Source organism: Ornithodoros turicata, chromosome 1 (genome assembly GCF_037126465.1).
Source record: "Ornithodoros turicata isolate Travis chromosome 1, ASM3712646v1, whole genome shotgun sequence".
Taxonomy (NCBI): domain Eukaryota; kingdom Metazoa; phylum Arthropoda; class Arachnida; order Ixodida; family Argasidae; genus Ornithodoros; species Ornithodoros turicata.
In genome coordinates this window covers 216,849,189-216,869,999 of record NC_088201.1, presented here as the reverse complement: position 1 = coordinate 216,869,999, position 20,811 = coordinate 216,849,189, and the positions used below count along the sequence as shown (strand labels likewise).

The 20,811-nt window shown below is 46.7% G+C and overlaps 1 protein-coding gene across 1 annotated transcript; it reads right to left on the bottom strand.

Moving 5' to 3' along the window:
* Window positions 1-1,093: 1,093 nt before the first annotated feature.
* On the bottom strand, window positions 1,094-1,732 carry LOC135394561 (uncharacterized protein K02A2.6-like). The gene has a single exon (XM_064625362.1). It carries the CDS (start codon window positions 1,730-1,732, stop codon window positions 1,094-1,096), a length of 639 nt encoding a protein of 212 aa, XP_064481432.1.
* Window positions 1,733-20,811: the final 19,079 nt, after the last annotated feature.

Here is a 20,811-nt window from a genome sequence, read left to right as displayed (position 1 = left end):
ACTGTGTACACAGATCCTACAGTGTATGTTTGCCTCGACATTGTAACAGAACGGACCACACCTACATGAGGGCACGCAATGTTCTGCTCTGTGAGTTTTGCTTGTAGAACGTCCGGCAAAGATTCAAATGTCAACTGTTTGCACCCACCAGTCACGGTGCCTTCTCTTGAAGCATGTAGGCTGTATATGAGATGCATTTGATGACGGAGACTCAGTGTACTACATGGTTGACTACCAGGACTACTACCACTGACTACCACTTGGTTGACCTCGTAGGCTTGGTTGCAATCTGGAATAAGGTCACCAATAACAAGCGCGAATGTTCGAAAAAAACATCCGGTTTCTGAGGCCGACACCTTGACCTTAAATTTACCAAATATGTCTTACGTACTTAAGGATGGCGGCCTTGACTTCCTGTCGTTTCCTTCAAACGGGAAACTGCGTAAGCTCCTGTTTAGCTCTTTCAAAGTCAATAACCCGTCAGCTATCAATGCTTTTATCACACTCTTCATCACAAGGGGAATCAATCTTTCATAGATGTCATGCATTATATCTGGTGGCAGTGATTTGGTAGCATCAAAGGATGGTAGCTCGGCCATACAACTTCTGGAAGTGACGCCGTATGTGCTTGACAGAGCAGGCAAGCACTCTACTAAACGCACATGACCAGCGTGGGCAGTGTTCGTTGAGTGAGGAGCCAAAGAAAGAGACGATGTGTTTCCAGTCACGTCAGTTGCTTTTACTGCCAACCAAGCCAAACACGTATAACAAAAGAACACACACACGCGCGGGCACGCGAAGCGCATCCTGATACCGATGGGTCTGCTCTGTCCCACATCTCCCCCTTTGAGTCCAGCAAACCTATGAAGTTAAACTTAGTCCCTGTACACACACTTACGACGCCTGGTATCTTTGCGGTGCTTTAAAACAACGGCCACACCTAGTATGAACATGAGTGTCCTGTACCACACGATTCTGCCCAGAAGTAGAACCGCCCGTGTCGCTGGTTTCCGTTTCTTGGATCGCTGCTGGAGAAGGCAGAGGTACCAGATGAGTTTGACTGCGTCGCACCTGCTGTCCCTCGGTTTCAACCTTATAGGAACCTGGTTCTTGGGCTCTCTCTGTGACGATGCCCTGGCGACGCAAGTCGATATCCCATACGTCCTCCCACTTCCTGGAGTTCGGGAGGGTCCCGGACCCCTTGCCGTCTGTTGTAGTCCCTTTTCTGCCGTTGTCGGTACTGCTGCTCGAACTGACGAAGTGCGTTGTAGTTTGGTAGACTCGGGACCAGCTGCTGCGTATCAGCTGGGACAGTCGTGCGTAACTGTCTCCACATCAATAGTTGAGCAGGACTATATCCATTCTTGAGTGGGAGCGTCCTGTATGATAGCAGGCTCTTGTACGGGTCCCCAGTCTTCGTAATGGATTGCTTGATGACTTTGACAGCAGCCTCGGCGACACGATTGCTCTGGGGATACCTGGAGCTTGCAGTTACGTGGATGAACTGGTACTCCTTAGCGAAGGAAGCCAATGAAGAGGTTCCTGTCTTGGAAAATTGTGGCCCATTGTCCGATACCACAACTTCGGGTATACCATGCCGCGAGAATATAGGTTTACAGTGATTAACCACGCACGCGGAAGATAGGTTTTCGAGACACGCTATATCGGGGTAGCGGGAAAAACAGTCTGTCACAATCAGCCGCCAACGCCCTCTTACGAAGAACAGGTCCATGGCTACCTTTTGTCAAGGACGATCAGGCCAGTCGCTTGGCATTAGTGGCATCTTTCGGTTAGTGCTGTTGCGTAAACATTGATGACAGCCTTTCACAAGATGTTCGATGTCCTTGTTTACAGTGGGCCACCACACAGCCTGGTTGTCTCGTCTCTTGCATTTTTCCGCGCCAAGATGTCCCTCGCGAAGGGTGTGGAGGACTGACATTCTCCACGATTTGGGTACGATGATTCTCATCCCACACATCAGAAGATCACCCTGTCTCGAAATATCCATCCGGTGTGTCCAGTACTCCTTCAGCTCTGGTCGAAGGTCACGGTGGCTTGGCCGCCCTTGGTCGATAAACCTTGATATTTGGACGCACACTGGGACTTTCCGTTGCCGTAACGTCATCAAGTTCAGGGATGTACCTGTCGCCGGTATTGCGGATGTCACCAACCTTACATAACTTCCAAGCTCCTGTTTAAGTTATCTGGCTTCCGTAGTATCTTGGAGCGGTGCTCTGGAAAGTGCATCAGCTGCTAGAAGTTGCTTGTCAGGAACGTATGTGATTGTAAAGGAATATCGCATTAAAGGGACAGTCGCATTCTCCGAGGTAAATTTCGAAACTAATGCGAATTCTAATTCCTTGCCGACCACTGAAATGGGCCCGAAAATACCATTTCGATCGGCGGCGTACTTTTCGCGCAATCCGATGAAAAGGAAACCGGAATCCTTGCGCCCTCGCTCTCTAAAAGTGGGAGCAAACGTCACCCGGATAAGGCCAATCAGCGCGCGCCCTGGGTAAATGCGAGCCGCGCGCCTGTTTGCCGATCGCGAAGCGAAGGCGAAGGTAGCAAACATGGAGTCTGAAAACGAGAGTGATGTCTCTCTGTCTGGGGGAGACTCTGACGAACATGTAAGCGGTAGCGGCGACGAGTTAATGCTGGATGATGACCCATACTCTACGGACCCAATGTCTCTGGAACCCGCCGACCATGCACGAGATGTGGCTGCGGCTAACCGGCGGGATGACATTTTCAGGTGACGTATTCTTTGCATGGTTGCCGCCGTCGGATGTGCGAAATAGTTTAGAATGTTGAAATTGTTGTCGGCAGGTGTGTGTGTGGAGTCTGCGACCCACAGGAGCCCGACGAGCGCCTGTGTTGCCATTCTGTTGCCAGGGTGGTAGAAATGTGTAACAGTGCCGCCGTGCAGTGCATAACACAACCCCCATTACTCAGGGACATCTGCCTCCGTAGGGAGCTTCTAGTGGTGTACGCGCCTCAATTCTGCCGCTATGATCAACATTTTAGGCGACTCAATCCCCAGGACCACAGGTAAGCCTGCTGCAGCGCTCTTCCGTTTGCTATGATTACGACCGTAATGATTTTTTCGGTTTAAATGACCTCCCATCAAGATTCGGAAGGGTAAACTCGGGTGCTAGTCGGGTGTTGTTGGTTACGCAAATTGTCGAACCTAAAGTGGAAAAGTGGACAGGGGTTGTATACAAAAGGGCGGCTATTCTCAGCAGCTTTTTGGCCTACACAAGTTTGTCCCCCATAAATCATAAGCGTGGCCGACAGCCGTGGAACGACCCAGAATCCTGGTCCAACAATTCCATTAGGAAAAGTGAAGCAAGACAGTCGCCTCAGCTAGTCTCGACATGCTCTCAATTATGCCAGTTAGCCATGGCCTGATTGGCAGCACAAAACCCTGATTGACAGATATCCAGTGGGATTTCTGAAGGATAGTCTTACAAGTCTGAAAACAGAAGCATTTGAGGTGCCAATAAAGGGGGGGGGGGGAGCATGTTACTGAAGAATGTAAGAGTAATATATTTTGGGAGAAATTGGATTTTGCCGGAATTGGAGGGAAGCTGGGTCGGGAGGGAGTTAGCTGTTGGAATCGGGTTCATCCTGAAAGAGGCGGACCATTTTTCTGTTGTACTATGTTGCACACCTGCCAACCTTCCACATTCAAAATGCAGGAGACCCCGGAACTAAGAAAGGAATGCACAGGCTTTGAACTCCAAGGTTGGGATAGTGTCTGTTCTTCTGTTCTGGCCATTGCCTTCCCAACACTGTGGGAGATTTGGCAGGTATGCAAATGCCCACAAGATATAATGCTAAACAAAAATAAATGTCGTGTGGATTTGTCTTTTCCAGCTGCCTAAGGTTCACGGCATACTCATCATTCACGAGATGGGTCTGGGGATACCATGGTCCAAGGAACAGACGACAGGTTCCTGGATGCGTTGTCCGAGCCATCAGGAGGGAGTTCCCATCTACGTCCTATCAAGGCTATCAGCGTTAGGACCATCGAAGCAAGGGTGTCTTGACAAGAGAGACAAGCTGGTGCATACTGATGGCTGGAACTGGAGACATGTAGTGGCAAGACAAAAATTTTGCTGACATAGGCACACTTTGTGTAAATGAGCCCTTGGTCATCCCCCTTGCCTCCCATCAGAGGTTTTGGAGGATACTATAGGTGTGTGGTGTACGGATAGGTTTATCCGTACACCACACACCAATAGTATCCTCCTAAACCTCTGATGGGAGGCAAGGGGGATGACCAAGGGCTCATTTACACCAAGTGTGCCTATGTCAGCAAAATTTTCGTCTTGCAGCAATTTTCGTCTTTTCGTCATTGCAGTGTGGGGGATGTTTTGTCTTGTCACTCTGTATCTCCAGTTGCAGTCAACAGACTGTCTACCCATCTGTACAGCAAAAACTACTACACGTGGCAGTATTAGCTCTGGCATCAAATCCAGACTGTACTGCAGTAAGTTAGTGCCGAGGTGGGAATATTTTGAATTCTGTGCAGATTGTCAATGCGGTGTAGTGACGGGAATAAAGAATGACCCTATAATTGTATCGATTTATTGTACAGTGGAGTATGACGGAGTGGGAATAACGAAATAGCATAGGTTTATTTGCCTCTCATTATGTATGGGAGGCAAATAAACCTAAGCTATTTTATGTTGTGCTGTGGTTCTACATTAATGTGGTGTGAAGTCTGGGCGGTTACAGGTACGCTGCCACAGGGATGTTAGGAGGGTTTATGTTGGCAGATCCATATCTGGTGTACTAATACGCTATGCAAGTCTGTGTCCATCGTTTTCCTCTTCCTGGAACCAGGCGATGACAACCCCCTTGTGAGATGCGCCGTGAAGTGGGAAGTGGGTCCCCAGCACTTGCTTCAGCCATGACCTCCACATCTGAAATATGGCCTCGAGTGTTAACACTCAAAAGAATACGTTGAGGGCCTAGCAGGTACAATAACAAATATAAAAATGACTATGCAAATAAATCTTCCCCTTTGCGGTCCCTATTTCACTGGCACAGTTATTTTCCTGTCGACATTACGTTATAAACACTGGCAGCCGCATCACACGCATGCTGCCGCCTGAAATAGAGCCAGAAATTAGCAACAAGGCTGCAGTAGATTACTGATGCAAGTGTCTCGGACGTAGCCAAACAGATTGCGATGCTTTCACATCCCTGAATGCTGCCATCAGGCTTACACTATGAACTGTAGAAACATCCACTAGCTGCAATAAGATTAGAATAAAGCTGTCATGTGGGAGTGTAACGTTACTCCTGCATAATACTGGCGACAATTAGCACAGCAACAACACACCAATCTTTTTTCTCTAGAGTACGCGTACTATTGCGTCAGGATGCTGCAATCATTGTAATAATTTGTGTACATTAGTAGCCGGTGTGACTGTGACGTTACAATCAGCGGCGAGGCCAGATGTTTGCGATGTTTACTGTGACAACTGATATTTTTCATCGCAGCGTATAGCTGTGACCACGCAAAATTGTCGCTTACCTCCGTTACTGGTTCCTGCCCTTGTTCCTGATCGAATGTGGTAGGCACGGTGTCAATCTTCAGCCGCTTCTGTTTCTGCCGTAGCCCAAGCCGAACTTGGAATACAACTTCATCAAAATAGGCGTCGTCGGCGAAATGACAGGAACGGACGCGTGAAACATTCAATCCTTGGGCCACACCACAGTAGTGGCTGGCGATCGCTGCCTCCCACTTTCGTTTCTTTCGCCATTGCGAGGCCAGTGAAATGCAAGCTCGGGATTCGCGTTGTAAGTCTTTCTGCACCCGAGCACGTAGCACCGGTTTCCTGGCTGTGAAATCGCACGTCAACGGCGTGAAATCCTAGGCCACACGCTGTAGTTCAAAGTACTTCAAAGCAAACGCGACAAGACAACAAGAAACAGGGCCAGACGCACGCTCAGACACACACAGAATCTGCGGCGGGAAGGAGCGCCTCCTGATGGTTGGTTTATCCGGGTGACGCATCCAGTGTCGGCGCCTTGCGGGGATTGCCGTGCGCGCCGGAAGCGCGAACATTTAAAAATCCTTTCTGAGTCAACCAAGTGGATTTGTGCGGAGAAAATTTGCCGGCATACATTATGAACGACAGGGAACATGACCATAATAGTTCCGGAACACGCTTCCGGATGCGACTATCCCTTTAAGCGCAGCTTCATTCGTTGAATTCTTGGAGTTAAGTCATCGAGTTGCTTGGAAGAGAATATTGGCACCAGTGGCTTATGGTCAGTTTCGAGGTTGAAGGACTTGCCTACAAACTAGTCGCGAAATTTGTCACACGCCCACGCAAGAGCCAACGCCTCCTTTTCGATTTGGGCGTATCTTCTTTCAGTGTCGGTCAAGACTCGTGAAGCATACGCACTGACTTGAAACGTTTGTCCTTGTGACTTCCGTCGAAGGACGACCGCTAGGCCGTACCATGATGCGTCGGCAGTTACTACAGTCTCTCTTTTGGGGTCGTAAATACCTAGAACTGGGGGGAAGAAAGCATCTGCTTCCATTGAAGAAAAGTTTCCTCCTGTTGTGGTCCCCAAACAAAGGCTTGCTTTCTACTTAGCATAAAAGAGTGGTTGTAAAATGTCCGCTACGCGTGGGACGAAGCGTCCGAGGTATGTAGTCATTCCGAGGAGTCGACGGAGTTCTGTTTTAAACGTTGGCCTGGTCATTTCTTGAAGTGCCCTTAGTTTTGTTTCGTCCTGTCGGACACCTGCTTCGTTGACTGTATGTCCAACATAAATCACCTCACGAACTGAAAAGAGACACTTGTCTTCGTTAAGTGTGACTCGTGCGTGGCGGAGATGCTGTAGCACGTTACGTTGCCTTTCGTCGTGTTCCGCTTGACTGCTCCCCCATATTAGGACGTCGTCCATATCGCAGGATACTCCAGGAAGCCCTGCCAGGATGTCGATCATCCTCTTCTGGAAATGTTCGCGAGCTGAAGCAATGCCAAAGGGCAGTCTATTAAAGCAAAATCTCCCGAACGGAGTTATGAAGGTTGTCAGCAACCTGATGTCTTCTGTCAAGGATATTTGCCAGAAGGCAGAATTTGCGTCGAGCTTGGAAAATATTTTTGCCCCTTGCAGAAGTACCAGTATATGCTCGATGCTAGGAATTGGGTACCATTCTCGCTCAACGTACTTGTTCAGTTCCGTGAAGTCAACTCAGACTTGTACTGACTCAGACGGTTTAGGTACGACGACCATTGGTGCGCCCCATCTGGTAGGTTGATCCACAGGTGATATGACGCCCCTATGGTGCATTCGGGTGAGCTCTTTCTTCGTCTTTTCGTATAAAGGTATCGGAACTCTGCGAGGAGATGACAACGCAAATGGCTTGGCGTCTTGCCGAAGTGCGTTGTGGTAGCCACCATGTAGCTGACCGAGACTTTGAAAGAGTTCTGGAAACTCACTCTTCGGCTCCAGCTTCTTTACGGTGCACAGGCTCCCTAGCACCCCCAGGTTTTCTGTTGCTGGCTTTCCCAGTATGGACGCTTTAGTCCTCTCAAAACGTAGATTGTCTGTAAGCTTTCGCGCCCTTGGAAGGAAAGGCGTAGTTCTGTGGTCCCTACGATTTGGAGGGATACTCTGTCTTGTCCGTGTAGTCTTCGTGGCGGTGGTAGAAGACCGTGACGCTTGAACTGTTCTTGAAACAGTTCTTCCGAAATGACTGTTTCATCAGTTCCAGTGTCCACCTTGAATCCTAACGGGACGTCTCCTACTGATATAGTTATGTCCCACTTAGAGTCGTTGTTGTGCCGGATGGTGCCTAGGAAACCTACTTCTGCTGTATCAGGTGAGCGTACCGCCTCCGAAGACCTGCAGACTTTGGCGAAATGGCCCTTTTTTTCCGCATCTGCTGCATGTCTGTTCTTTTGCTGGACACAATTTCCGTGCGTGGCAGTCTTTACCGCACCACTTGCAGTTACCTTGCATCTGTGAGTCCTGCCTCCCAGCTTTATTTGGCGATCGATTCACACAGTTTTGACGTGGCTGTGCTCCGTGCTTCTGACGAGACACTCTACTGATGGAAGCTTCGTTGTCGGTCGGCGTCCTTATTTCGTTCTGTTGACGACGAACTTCTTCACGTTGTCTCGCCGCAAGCTGGGCCTTGCGTAAATCCAGCTCTGCATCTAGTTTTTTGCTTTCTGAGAGCTACTTGTCCCTGATTCCCACTACGGGACGGTCTCTGATGAGCTCTTCTCGGAGTTCCCCGTATCTGCAAGTCTATGCCAACGTGTGAAGTGCTGTAACAAAGTCATCGACGGTTTCTCCTTCCAACTGGACGCGGTTGTTGAACCTGGCCCTCTCGAAAATCACATTTCTCCTTGGAATGAAATATTCGTCAAACTTCTTAAGGACGGCGTCAAAATTCTTCTGCTGTGCTTCCGGAAGACGGAATGTTCCGAATATTTCTTCTGCCTGTGTACCCATAATGTACACCAGTGCGTCCACCTGGTGCTCCCCAGGTTGCTGCAGTAGTCCCGTAGCGGTGCGAAACCTTAGCAACCTTTTCTTCCACGTGGGCCACTCGCTCGGCGTCGTACAGTGGAAAGGCTCAGGCGGGGCGATGCTAAATGTTGCCATGACCCGAGCTTGACCCTCCTGCTGCGCTATTGACGTCGTTCGATCCCGCTGTGCAGACTCGCTGGACGTAGAGGTGGCGGCTATTGGTGGCGTGTTCAACATCCCACATCTGACACCATGTTCGCTGAGTGAGGAGCCAAAGAAAGCGACGATTTGTTCCCAGCCACGTCAGTTGTTTTTACTACCAACCAAGCCAAACACGTATAACAGAAGAACACACACGCGCGCCGGCACGCGAAGCCCATCCTGAAACCGACGGGTCTGCTCTGTCCGACAGGCAGCTGTAGTTGATAGCATGAAGCCTCGCTCTTCCCACTTGCCATTGACCTGTGACCTATGTGCCATACAAAACCTACAGATTAGGCCACATAAGAAGCATTGTCTAAAGCCACCCATTTGATGGGCTGACAAGTTGAACCCTGTTACGCATAACACTGAACCTAGCACTGCGCTTCCCTTTATGTGAACTCCGCTACTCTCCAACTCTGTCCGCGAGTAACAGTTCTAATACTTTGTTGAGCCCGTGGTTATGCACCGTCTTAGATTTGGCCAAGAGAAGTAAGTGCTTGTCTGACATTTTTTAGCGCTGCTCAACACATTTGCCAAGCAGTGTCACGTAACCAGCGCGCAACTTGTGCTTTCCTCTTTTAGTGCCTATAGGATTACACACTCCGAACTCGTCAAAATACAATTGTATCACAATTTTGGGGCTTTGTGCGTCCTTTTGAAATACCCTATGTTGCTTGAAAAGGTCCTCATCATAGACGTCCTTGAGCAAATGTGGCTCCGAGATGCCGTCACTTTCATAGCATACATCGCGACTTTGGAAATCAACTGGATCAGTTCAAGGATGGGAACATATGCATAGCTATCTGCATCGCATGTGCCTGCTATCTGCGGCAGCCTGACAGTGGATGGTTCTACAAACCCCAAGTTTCGTTTCCAGTGGCTCTCTCTTTCACGGCTAATAGAAATGATCCTCATTGAGTTTTCACTGACTTCCGAAATTTCATTCTTGTATCTAAATAACTATTCAACCAAATCTTCCGACATCTCACTGATTGTGGAGCCTGGAATTTGCTGGGCTTCTTTCCACTTGAGCAGGAGAAAGGATAATGGCTTCTTTCCACTTGAGCAGGAGAAAGGATAATCGATCCACAGCGCTCCACATGCTTGGTTCTTCGTCAGAGTGTCTTTTCTTTTTTTCTTTCGAATGTCTTCCTCCACGTCGCCTGACTAATCGCTGTCAGCGTAGTCCTGCAAAAACGGTCCACTGCAAAATCTTCTGTGCGTTGTTCAGTGTCAGTGAAGAAATGCATGTGGTGTCTCCTTGCATGTTTACTGAAGGAACCATGAGGCTTGAAACTTTGTGCGTAGCCCTCGAGACTGCATATCCAGCCTTCCTCACTGATGTATACGAAACCGAAATGGCGAAAAAGGGACTTCACAGAACCAGCTCTTACATATCATTTTGTGCAGGTGTACGTATTGACCTCTGAAATTTACAACATAAGTTGTTGAGTTTCATAATTAACTAATAAACAATCAGTGAAAGTTCCACATGTTAACTTGAACTTCAATAGACACAGGGACTCGCATACTTTGGTACCGGCACAGTCACAGGCACAGTCAGGGACGTCAGAACATGGGGGGTGCAAGTTCCGGTTTTGCCCCCTCCCTCTTCCACCCACCAACTCCACACACTGACGCCTATCACTGGAATCGCGAACTCTGTGACTTTCAAAAATCGTCGACGGCACGGCGAAGAAGGTTGATAACTGACATAAGAAGCGTAAGTCCTGGCTTGATGACGATAAGTTTACCTATTAGTACGCTGTGGCGACTTTTTCGGGAGTTTTGATTCAGTATTTGGCACGTTGAGATGTTTCGGACCGCACATGTCGCTGGACGGGTATGCTGTAGCCAGCGAACAGTGACGAAATAGAAATATATGAAGACTAGCATGAGAAATGGTGAAGTAGAGACTATTTCGGCAGGACAGTACTGCAAGTTCAAGCATGTAGGAAGACCAGGTTACCTGGAGGCAGGTAAATGATGCATTCACACTGGTATAAGCTAGAGTCACTAAATAAGCTACGCTTCAGAGTATCGACACTGAGCCGCCATGTTGTTTCGGATGACCTCCAGCGCCATCCATTTAGCGCTCTTCGAAGTGTTGTCTTCTTCCACTGCTGAACTTCACCTTCTTCTATTTCTACTGCCAAAATAGAGGTGGGGCTGGAGGTCATACGAAACAACATGGCGGCTCAGTGTCGATACTCTGAAGCGTAGCTTATTTAGTGACTCTAGTATAAGCTTGTAACGGGCAACGTTAATTTCATTCTGAGGACGACGAAGCATGTAACAGGAAGACGGGTCCAGTGTGTGTTTTCCCGACTGTCATCCGCTTCGTCGTCCTCTGTCTAACATCTCCTCTGCATCATGCTTGCAGGTTCTTGGTAACGAGTGCTGTGCTTCTGTGCGCCTCGCTTTCCTTTTAGTCTCTCCACAGTCTAAAATGTAGCTTAGTGAAAATATTGTAAAGAAACACCAAGAGCGTGAACAGGATGACTTCTCTTCTTGTTGCATTATACATGCCGCCTCAGTTTGCACAGGTGTTTGACCAGGATCTGCAAGATTTCATTGACCTTGAGTGGGACGAAGTGAAACAAAACGCTACAAAAATTAAGATTGTTCACAACTCCCGGATCACTACCGCCACCACGGTAAATTTCGGAATTCGTTTCATAATGTGGCTCGATTAGTTTATATTGTTTGGAGATTTCATAATTTTATCATATTACTTGAAGGCCACGTCAGAAGAGCATAACAGCACGCAAGATTTTGAAGACGCAGCACCTCTGATGGCCCCCGGCCGACAGTAAAGCACTATTCCTGAAGCCTATGCACCAATTACGGCATAGGTTATCAAAGTGTGCAGCTTTTGTCTAATTATCAGAGCAAAGCTTACTTCCGGCAGTTTTATTATTTGAGTACCAAGTGTTGACATTTTTCAGGCTTGAAGCTTCCCTTGAGACAGCGCACTCGCCACTGCAGGGCCCGGATGATAAAAAAATTCCTCCTTCCCGGTTTTGGTAACCAAGAAAGAGTCCTGACAAAGGGTACTCCCATAAATGGGAAAACAAGAGGCCACATCGTTTCAGAGCTGTTTCAAGTGTGTATCAAAACTGCATGGTAAGCCACGGCAGCTTAGTCTGCCAGCGCTGCTAAGTATGCTACTGGTATGCTATCAGCATTAGGATTTCTTTTGCTTGTATCCTTCTACATAAAAGAAACGCCATTTTCTGTTCAGGTTTCCGTCTCCATGCCTATACGACAGGGCGGTTGATCTACTTTTGTTGAAATACCCCCACTTGATGGATACTATTGGAACTGGAGGGGTACGTTTGTTGTACTTCATTATTGAAGAGCAGTGCCGGATTTAGGGGAGGGCAGACGGGGCACTTGCCCCGGGGCCCGCACCACAAAGGGGCCCCCACCAGTAAAGGTCATGTCTAAGGGAAATCTGTTTTGCATGCCTGAAACGGAAACTTGGTAAAAATCTGTCATCCGTCAACGCATATCGACCTCGAATAACACATGGCATAGACATAGAATACACCAGAGAGCCCCCACTGCACAGTGCCCCGGGGCCCCCACCACTGTAAATCCGGCACTGTTGAGGAGACATTTAATAGGACGCTGTCAGATGGATACTTCTGACTGCTGTAGAAGTTACTTACTTTACTTATGCTTCCTGTATCTCGCGAAACTTGGTTTATTTTAGCAATCGTGGAGAGAGAACCTGAGGCGAATATTCAAAAATGAAAGAGCGAAGCTCGAGCAAAGTTAGGAGGGAGTGAGGGACATTCGCGAAAAGCAGAAGACCAAGCCCTGCAGAAAAGGTGAACATGGGCCAGCACCAAAGATTGTGAGCTAAGAATCCCGCATGTGTGTGTGTACAAACCATCTCATTCCTATCGTGTTATATACAGGGTGTCCAAGCTAACGCGCACGAACGGTTTAAAAAAGACGATGCGCTCCATGTAAATGAAAACCGCTGGGTGTAAACGCAAGTTGTGTTCCCGAACCACCTCTGATATTCTCATTACGCATAACTAACTCGCAAACTTGGAAATTTTTCACTGTAGAGCTAAGGTGTAGATTGGAAAGTTGTAGAGTGTGTTGAAAAACCGCCATCGCGACCGTTTCAGTCTATGTACGCCCCCCGTTGGCGTTTCTTCCTGCTGACAAAGAAACCGCGATATACAAGAATGTACATCGTCACAGTACCCAGCGAGCCTTCACATGCGCCTGTAAAATAGTGAATTCACTCGATCTGTGCAAATGACATCTACAGATAAATTGAAACTGGTAATATTACCCTGCCCTGCAGTGTTGATTCACGTAAAGCGTCCTGTCTACGCTAAAGTAACCCCCATTTTTGTTATTTTGCTTCGGAGTGTTCTGCAATGCATAAAATGAGTAGCTGCGAAGAACGAGGTACGCTGGTTAAATGGCGGCGCGTGCCTCTGAATGGCGTCCCCTTCGCAATGCCCTCTGCTCTTTCACTGGGGCACAGCAGAAAACTTCACATACTTCGCCACATGATCTGGTAACGCGGACGTGGGCCCGGCAGACGGGGCGGTGGGATGCGTTTAACTGGCGCTTTTGCAAATTTGATTGTGCGGCGCTTACGTGACTCATTGAAATAAAATAAAAAAAATGCATGGTTCCTCTTGATAAAGCGCTTGAAGGGCTAGTTTAGATTCAATGTCATGCTAAAAGTCACTTTAGTGCTCCTTTAAACCTGTTGGTGCAGTGTTAGTCGGGGCACATTGTATAAATAACCACATGCAATTATCATTCACTTCTACTGCAATTGCGTTGCAATTGCGGAATTGTAATTTTTCCCCCACCATCTCCTCCTAAAGTTGTCTGGGCTCTGATTAAGAGCCTCCTCTCGTTGCACAGAGAGCAACGTGCCGCTAAACTGGTCACGCGTAGGACAGCAGGAAGACATAATAACGATATTTTTCTTGCCACCTGGGTCGTGAACACAGACTTGCATAGTGACAAAATGGAGCGACGTCGGCAGATTCTACCTGGTAGCATAAAAGAGCGAGCTTAACTTGACAAATTTCGGGGCTGTGTTGTGATATTTGATGAGGATAAAGCTAAAAAAAACGGAATGAATCCACATCAGGATTTGGCAAAAGCGTAATAAGATTAAATGTCGTGGACCGTGGGCCTTTGCCGAGTATACGTTTTATTACAACTTTCTGACGTTGTTACCAGGACATTCTGTAGATGCAATTTCAGGCCAGAAATTTTAGTGCACCACTTGTATGCCGCCATTTGCATTGCACAGACAGTAACTGTTGCTTGTCTATCGTCTTTTCAAAGGAATAACAAGCCGTCTTCTGACTGACGTTTCCAGGCTCGTTGAATACGTTCTCCCATGTTACCAATTGAAATCACATACGATCCGAAGCACACGAAGCACATAACTTGATTTCAGAACATGGACCACTTTGAAATTGAAGGTGAAAATAGCACCACCATACAGCAAACATCAGCACCCAAGGAGACGGACCACTACAAGGAAAGAATGGTGGTTACAGCAAAGGCAAGACAATAACATATCAAGTCCCTGACCGTCCAGGAGACGCCAAACGTCTGTTCATTCCTCAAGAGTCAGACAGCGGTTAGTATGCCTTGTCACGGGACCCTCAATGAGCGCTTTCATCAGTTACCACAATGTATCTTCTCTAAATTTAGGTCTTATTGGAGTTCGAAATACAGAGAGGAAACTGGTTATGCCAATCCAGAGTGGATTGACGACCATAACAGCCTTCATTAATGAACATGGAAGTGAAGAAGATATCACCAGTATACAGTATACAGGTAAGCGTAATTCGTTTTGCATAAGTACTACTGTGAGCATTCAGGGAACACGGTGGTAAACGGCCTCGCACACGACTTGTGGCGGCGCCCAGTGCACGATCTGAACAACAAATCGGTCGAGAGCGGCGATGTCGTGTTTTAATGTTACTTTTTGCGACCTTCTGCATGGCGGGCACGAAGTCATTTACCCTTCGCTCGGTGTTCACGCTCATAATGCTCACGGTAGGACATCCACAAAAAAGTCATATTCAGAAGCGCACAAACACACACGGACGAAGGCACGCAGACGAACAACACTAGAGCAGTGCGCTAGTGTTGTCTTCTGGCCTTCGTCCGTGTGTTTGTGCGCTTGTGATTATGAGTTACCTATATCAACTAGCCCACCGTCTTTCATGACCGTATTCTATTAGCTTGTACAGCGCATATACGGAAGTACGTCTGAGTTTTGACATGGTAGCTACTGACAACATAGTTTCTGAAACATTCAACACTACCCAGTACCAGCTGCGTTATCTATATTCGCCTTTTGTTTTCTGTGCCAAACAAATTGATCTTACCCCACACATTCATGTCACGGCAGCGAACACAAGCATATTCGTGTTGTTGGGATACTTGAACTCTTTCTTTTTCTGACCGCATAGCATGGTATACGCACTTGCAATATTTATGCTGAAGTCGTAAGTGTAAAACCAGTTGCCGGCTCACTTTATGACTTTCAGATGACACAGTTGCTGCAAGTGGTAAAGCGCTGTGGAGATAGCATGGATGCACTATTCACTAAGGTGTGCGCTATTTATTTCCAACTCCATTTAGCAATGGAGACCCACAATGTCACCTGCTTTCATTACCATATCTTTGTTTTTTCATATACTGTGTAATACAATAATTTCAGAGCGACGTCCTACCGCTTCACCCAGTCATCCTGGAGAAAGACCGCAGCTGCGAGCTCTATGTTCACAGGCAGATGGTCTGTGCATGTGACGGAGCAGCACAAGCCGTTTCTGCTCTTTTTGCTGCCTTTTGGATTATTAACGTAGTCTACCCTAAGAAGGCACTTAACACATCAACATTTATTGAGATAGCGCTTGTTGGGCTCTCCGAAACAAAACCAAGGGTAAAATGTTTGCAATTCATAAATTTTTACAACCATTATATGACAACAAAATAAATATTCTTGCCAAGTTGCCAATTACATTTTGTAGTTTGTGCTTGCCATCGATCAATGATACATGGTTCGGGCTTGGGTTTCGGTGTTCAAGCAACAGTGTAAAATAAGGTACTGCACAAACATATATCAACGCTGATGCACGTAACAACAAGGCACATCCCAAGCATATCTCATGTACACCATGGAACGCCCCATGTTACGTACAGCATGTAACGCACCATTTTGTACGCCCCAAGGGGAATAATGCACACTCGAAGAGGCATAATTTATGCACGTCTAAGGTGTGCATATGTACCTTCGCAAAGGTATCGTTTATATACCCTCGGATATTCATATATCCCTTTGCAAAGGTATAGTTTAAATACCCCTATATATTTATATATACCTTTGTCGAGGTATAATTTATATATCCCCAGAGGTATACTTCCATGAAGGTATAGACAGTAGATGCCTTGTGGTGGTATAAATTCATGCAAAAAAAGGTGCGAGTTATTGCACGTCCGATTTTATACCATAAAAAGGTATTGAAAACATGTAAATTTGACAGTGTAAAGAAAGGGACTTATGGCGTAGATTACTTAGGGAATCTTCAGAGACAGCTACACGTGGCAATTGAATCAGCAATCTATCCTTTCTGCACATTCCTCCTCTCCGGAGACTACTATTAAGATTTTGTTCCGTGTCTGAGAACTTGTCTGTTATTTGCGCCTCGTTTTTTGCTCAGGTCGTCAGTACGAACCAGCTAGACAGCGCCCTTTCATTATCATCACGGGACGTGCCGGTTGCATTGACCTCAGCTCACTTGCTGATTAGCTAGCACTACCAAACAGTCAAGGTGATAATCAGCCATCATCAACTCTGATATCGAAGCTTTATTGCAAGGCAACTGCATCATGTAGAGCAAATACTACGCTACGTTTCCACAGCTAAGCTTGGAACATTGCTTACAGGGTGGACTTCCTTCGTAGTTGCTTACGTTGAGTTGCTTACGTGAAATACCAAAATGCGCGGCAGTGCATACACGCGTACATTTCATTGTCCTCTGCCGTTTGTCCTCGCCTGGTCGCCTGTCCTCCTGACTCAGCAAGGAAATCACAACAAAGGATGTGGTATATCGGAAATATCTCGTTCCAGAAGTGCGTATATTTTATTAAAACTATTTATTACAAAACGAGCGTCTCTGTGAAGCTATAGGGCGCTCAGATAAACACACTTCTGATATTGTGGACTAGAATTAGTGGTGCGCTGAGCGAAGGATGGTACTCTCGCTACTAGATGGTTCTACATGCGTCTCGATGGCGCATCGCGCGCGACTGAATCGCCTCTCACGGATTTCCGCCGAACTAATCGTTACGTGACAGCTTCTGAGCCATTAGCTCAAGAGTATGTATTCTTTCTTGCATGCGCTGTGTTTCACATTGACTAGGGCAGAGAGCCCCGCCAATGCCTCACATACATGCAGTTTCTGAAATATGTTTTCTGTGCATTATCTGTATGTTATCTCAACCAGCACGTTAATATCGGTATGCGCGAGCTTCAATGACAAGAATAAGGCTTACGAAACCAACTTAGATGTTTTTCAGTCTGCGCGGGGAAGCTGGCAGTTCATCATCCGTATATCACGCATTTAAGGAAGATGGATTGTCTGAGTGAGGCCTCCACATATTTTTGATCATCAGCATGACAACATCAACGTTACACAAACAATCTTTAACAAAGTTTAACACCGCATAACTTCATTCAATAACCATCATCATATTTACAACAGAGACAATTGATACGTTATCCCATCCCAAAGAAACGGCTCAACCGCTGACTACTTATGTCTATGAAGGTTGAGCATGTTGATAGTTGACAGAAACACCCCTATGAAAATGCATTTTGCCTTTCTGCAGACTTCTTGTGGTCTTCTGTGGCCTTTGCGCAGAATTTGTGGTCTTTCTGTGCACCTATGTAACAAGTTTTTATTTCGACCGTTTTATCTTATAGATGGATGGATAGCAATTTCAGAGTGAGTTGCGAAAAAAAAAAAAACAACAACACATATCGGGTATACACCCCTCCTGGGAGGTAGACAGATTCGTGTTATCGGCTCTCTGAACAAAGCGGTGTTTGAATCTGAATTTATGATCAAATGTAGTAGCTTGAATGCCACTTTGTCAGCTTTTAGCTGCACATTAAAACTGTAAATTAAAACTATAAAACTGTAAACATTTTTGTTGGCTTTGAGAAGGCTGTTCCTCGTATTATTTATACTTCAGTTCAGCATACAACGACCACATGAGGATCATGCACATGCGACCGACAGGTTTGCTCCACATTTTGACTCTGCGCCTCCGTGCCTCGCCCTCGCCTTGTCACGAAGGAGTCATCGCGATTAGCATCATCGGAATGTCGTTGGAACGGTTGCGACATGTTTCAACTGGCTCGTCCATTAGTGAACAAAGGAGGACGTGATTTTGCGTCGTAAGGGGTAAGCTGTGTGATCGAAGTGTATTCTTAGGTTTCACTTGTATTCACACCATAACTGTTGTGCTGTAGGCTTTTGTTGTTTGTTTCGAGCAGCGCCTGCAGTGTCTTGAGTCTTGTCAGGTAAGTGTACAAGTATCACTTCGTGGTCGGTGTTGCTTCTGCTAATTTCATTCTCGTTTTTGCAGGCCATGAAAGAACAAAGGAGGATGTGACTCTGCGCCGTATGGGTAAGCTGTGTGATCGAAGTGTGTGAATAAGGTTCACTTGTATTCACACTATGACTGTTGTGCTGTAGGTTTATGTTGTTTGCTTCGAGTACCGGCAGCAGTCTTGCGTCCAGTTCGGGTAAGTGTACAAGTATCAGTTCGTCGCCGTTGTTGCTTTAATTTCATTCTCGTTGTTGCAGGCCATGAAAGAACAAAGTAGGATATGATTTTGCGTCGTAATGGGTAAGCTGTGTGACCGAAGTGTGTGATTAAGCTTCACTTGTATTCACACCATGACTGTTGTGCTGTAGGTTTTTGTTGTTTGCTTCGAGCACCGGCTGTAGTCTTGCGTCCCGTTCGGGTAAGTGTACAAGTATCAGTTCGTCGCCGTTGATTCTGCTAATTTCATTCTCGTTTTTGCAGGCCTTACTTTGTTAAACAGTAAGCTGGGTGAACGAACCTTGTTGTTCCTATGGACATTTTACTCAGTTTTACTCACCTGCGTTTGAACATTATTAATTTGCAATTGCACGCCCTATTTCAGCCACATTTCTCCCCTACGCTTGGAGACGTCGCTTTCGCCGAAATTCAATGAATTTTGAGGCCCAGCGTTTAGTGTTTCATCGTGGGTCGCCAGAAGAACAGCAGATCATTGACCGTCAATTGTGCGACGCGACACTGTGTGGCACGAAGCATGTGTACTTGTGAAATACTTCACTACTGTGTGCCCGGGATGCATTGTATGATTGTGTTGGTACTGGATACTTCTCTCAAGGTATGCATTTTCGGAATAAAATAGATAAATATAGTTTTCGAGTACTTAAAGGGACTCTGACCAGAAGTTCGACAAATATTTCGTTTGCATCTATTACGAAGGTATAATATGCCTCCAAGCCACACGCGAAATATTTTGGCTGTGCGCGGAGGCAAAGTTTGCCAAACAGGGAGCTGAAAACCGGCTTCGCTTTTCCCCCTCAACTCGCGCAATCGGGGCCGAAATCTAGCCTCTTTGCAGTGGACATCCGCCAATTTCCGTGTGTGTGACGAAGTCACGAGGGCCACGTTTCATTGGGCGCCCGGACCGGAAGTTCTGTTGTTAGTGAGTTTGTGACAGCGCCGGCATCCGTCCGGAAAGCGATCTTCAATATGGACGTCGAAGGCAGAAATGCGGAGACTTCGAGCCCGGAACTTCTTTCTGACCTTTCTGCGATCGAGACATCGAGAAGAAAATTCTGCGTGCTGAACAGCTCGGTAGGCTTTCGAAACGTCGCCGATGCCGCGAATGCGAGACGAAGTTAGAGCTCTACGAACATCAGTTACAGATGAAGCAAACAGCATGAGTCGACTGTCTTCAGGTAAGCGATGAGCTTTTTAACGCACACTGTGATCGAACATGTAAACGTTCTCAGAAATTTCGTGTTCTGATATCTAATGCGCACTTGCTGTTCATGGTGCCGGTGTGGCTGGTGTGTCATAATGCCGAAGGAGATCGAATGCTTGTGCTGCAAGGAGCTCGAAAACACTGCCGAATGACTGCAGTATGAGTGCATTACAACCCACAAAGATTTCCAACTTCTATTCTTCAATATGACTGTCCTGAAGGTCGCATATTGAACTCCGTGGGCAGCGCGAACCTATGAGCGACTGTATTCACAAGTAAGTCACATGTGTCCTTGTCGAACGATGTTAAAATTTGGGCGCCCAAAACTGGTTTGGTCCTGCAATAGAGTCGTTAAAAACTCCAGTACAGGGCGCAGCACATAAAAAGGCTATACAGTACACGACTCTGAACTGGAGAAAACCAATATAGGCAGTTTTGTAATTGTCAGTGTGCTGTGTCCTGAGTCACGTTTTCATGTATTGCCCTGTGCATAAGGTTTTAGCGTAGGTTTTTAGCGATATTGAGTGTTCTTGATTGTCGATTCAGTGAAAAGCAAAACAATTTTGGGTTCTAAAAGAACACAGGATGTGTAGTAATGTACAAGATGTGGGCAGGTAAACTGCAGTTACTCTCAGGTACATGTAGAAATGACAATGCACACACACTGTACTGTAACCGGTTACCTATTTGCCTAAACTATATTTTACGTACATCTGTGTAGACGATGCAGATACACTGCGTATCGCCAGTTTGCAAGGTGAGTATGGCACAAGCTTGGAAAAAACAAGATCATGGTCATCCCAGCCTGTGCAGTGAAGAGGGTCTGGCAAGCCTTTCCCACAGAAAATGCCACAGGCTTCAAGTACCCAAGATCCTAACTGGGGGGTACCTCTTCGCACAGCTCGTCTATCACATTTAAAATAATTCAGCATCTGTATTTAGGATGATCTATAGCTCTCAGGATGATGCATGGTTCATGAGTTCAACATGTTGTGTTGAAACACAACACTAGTCCTTTTTAATGAGTCTTG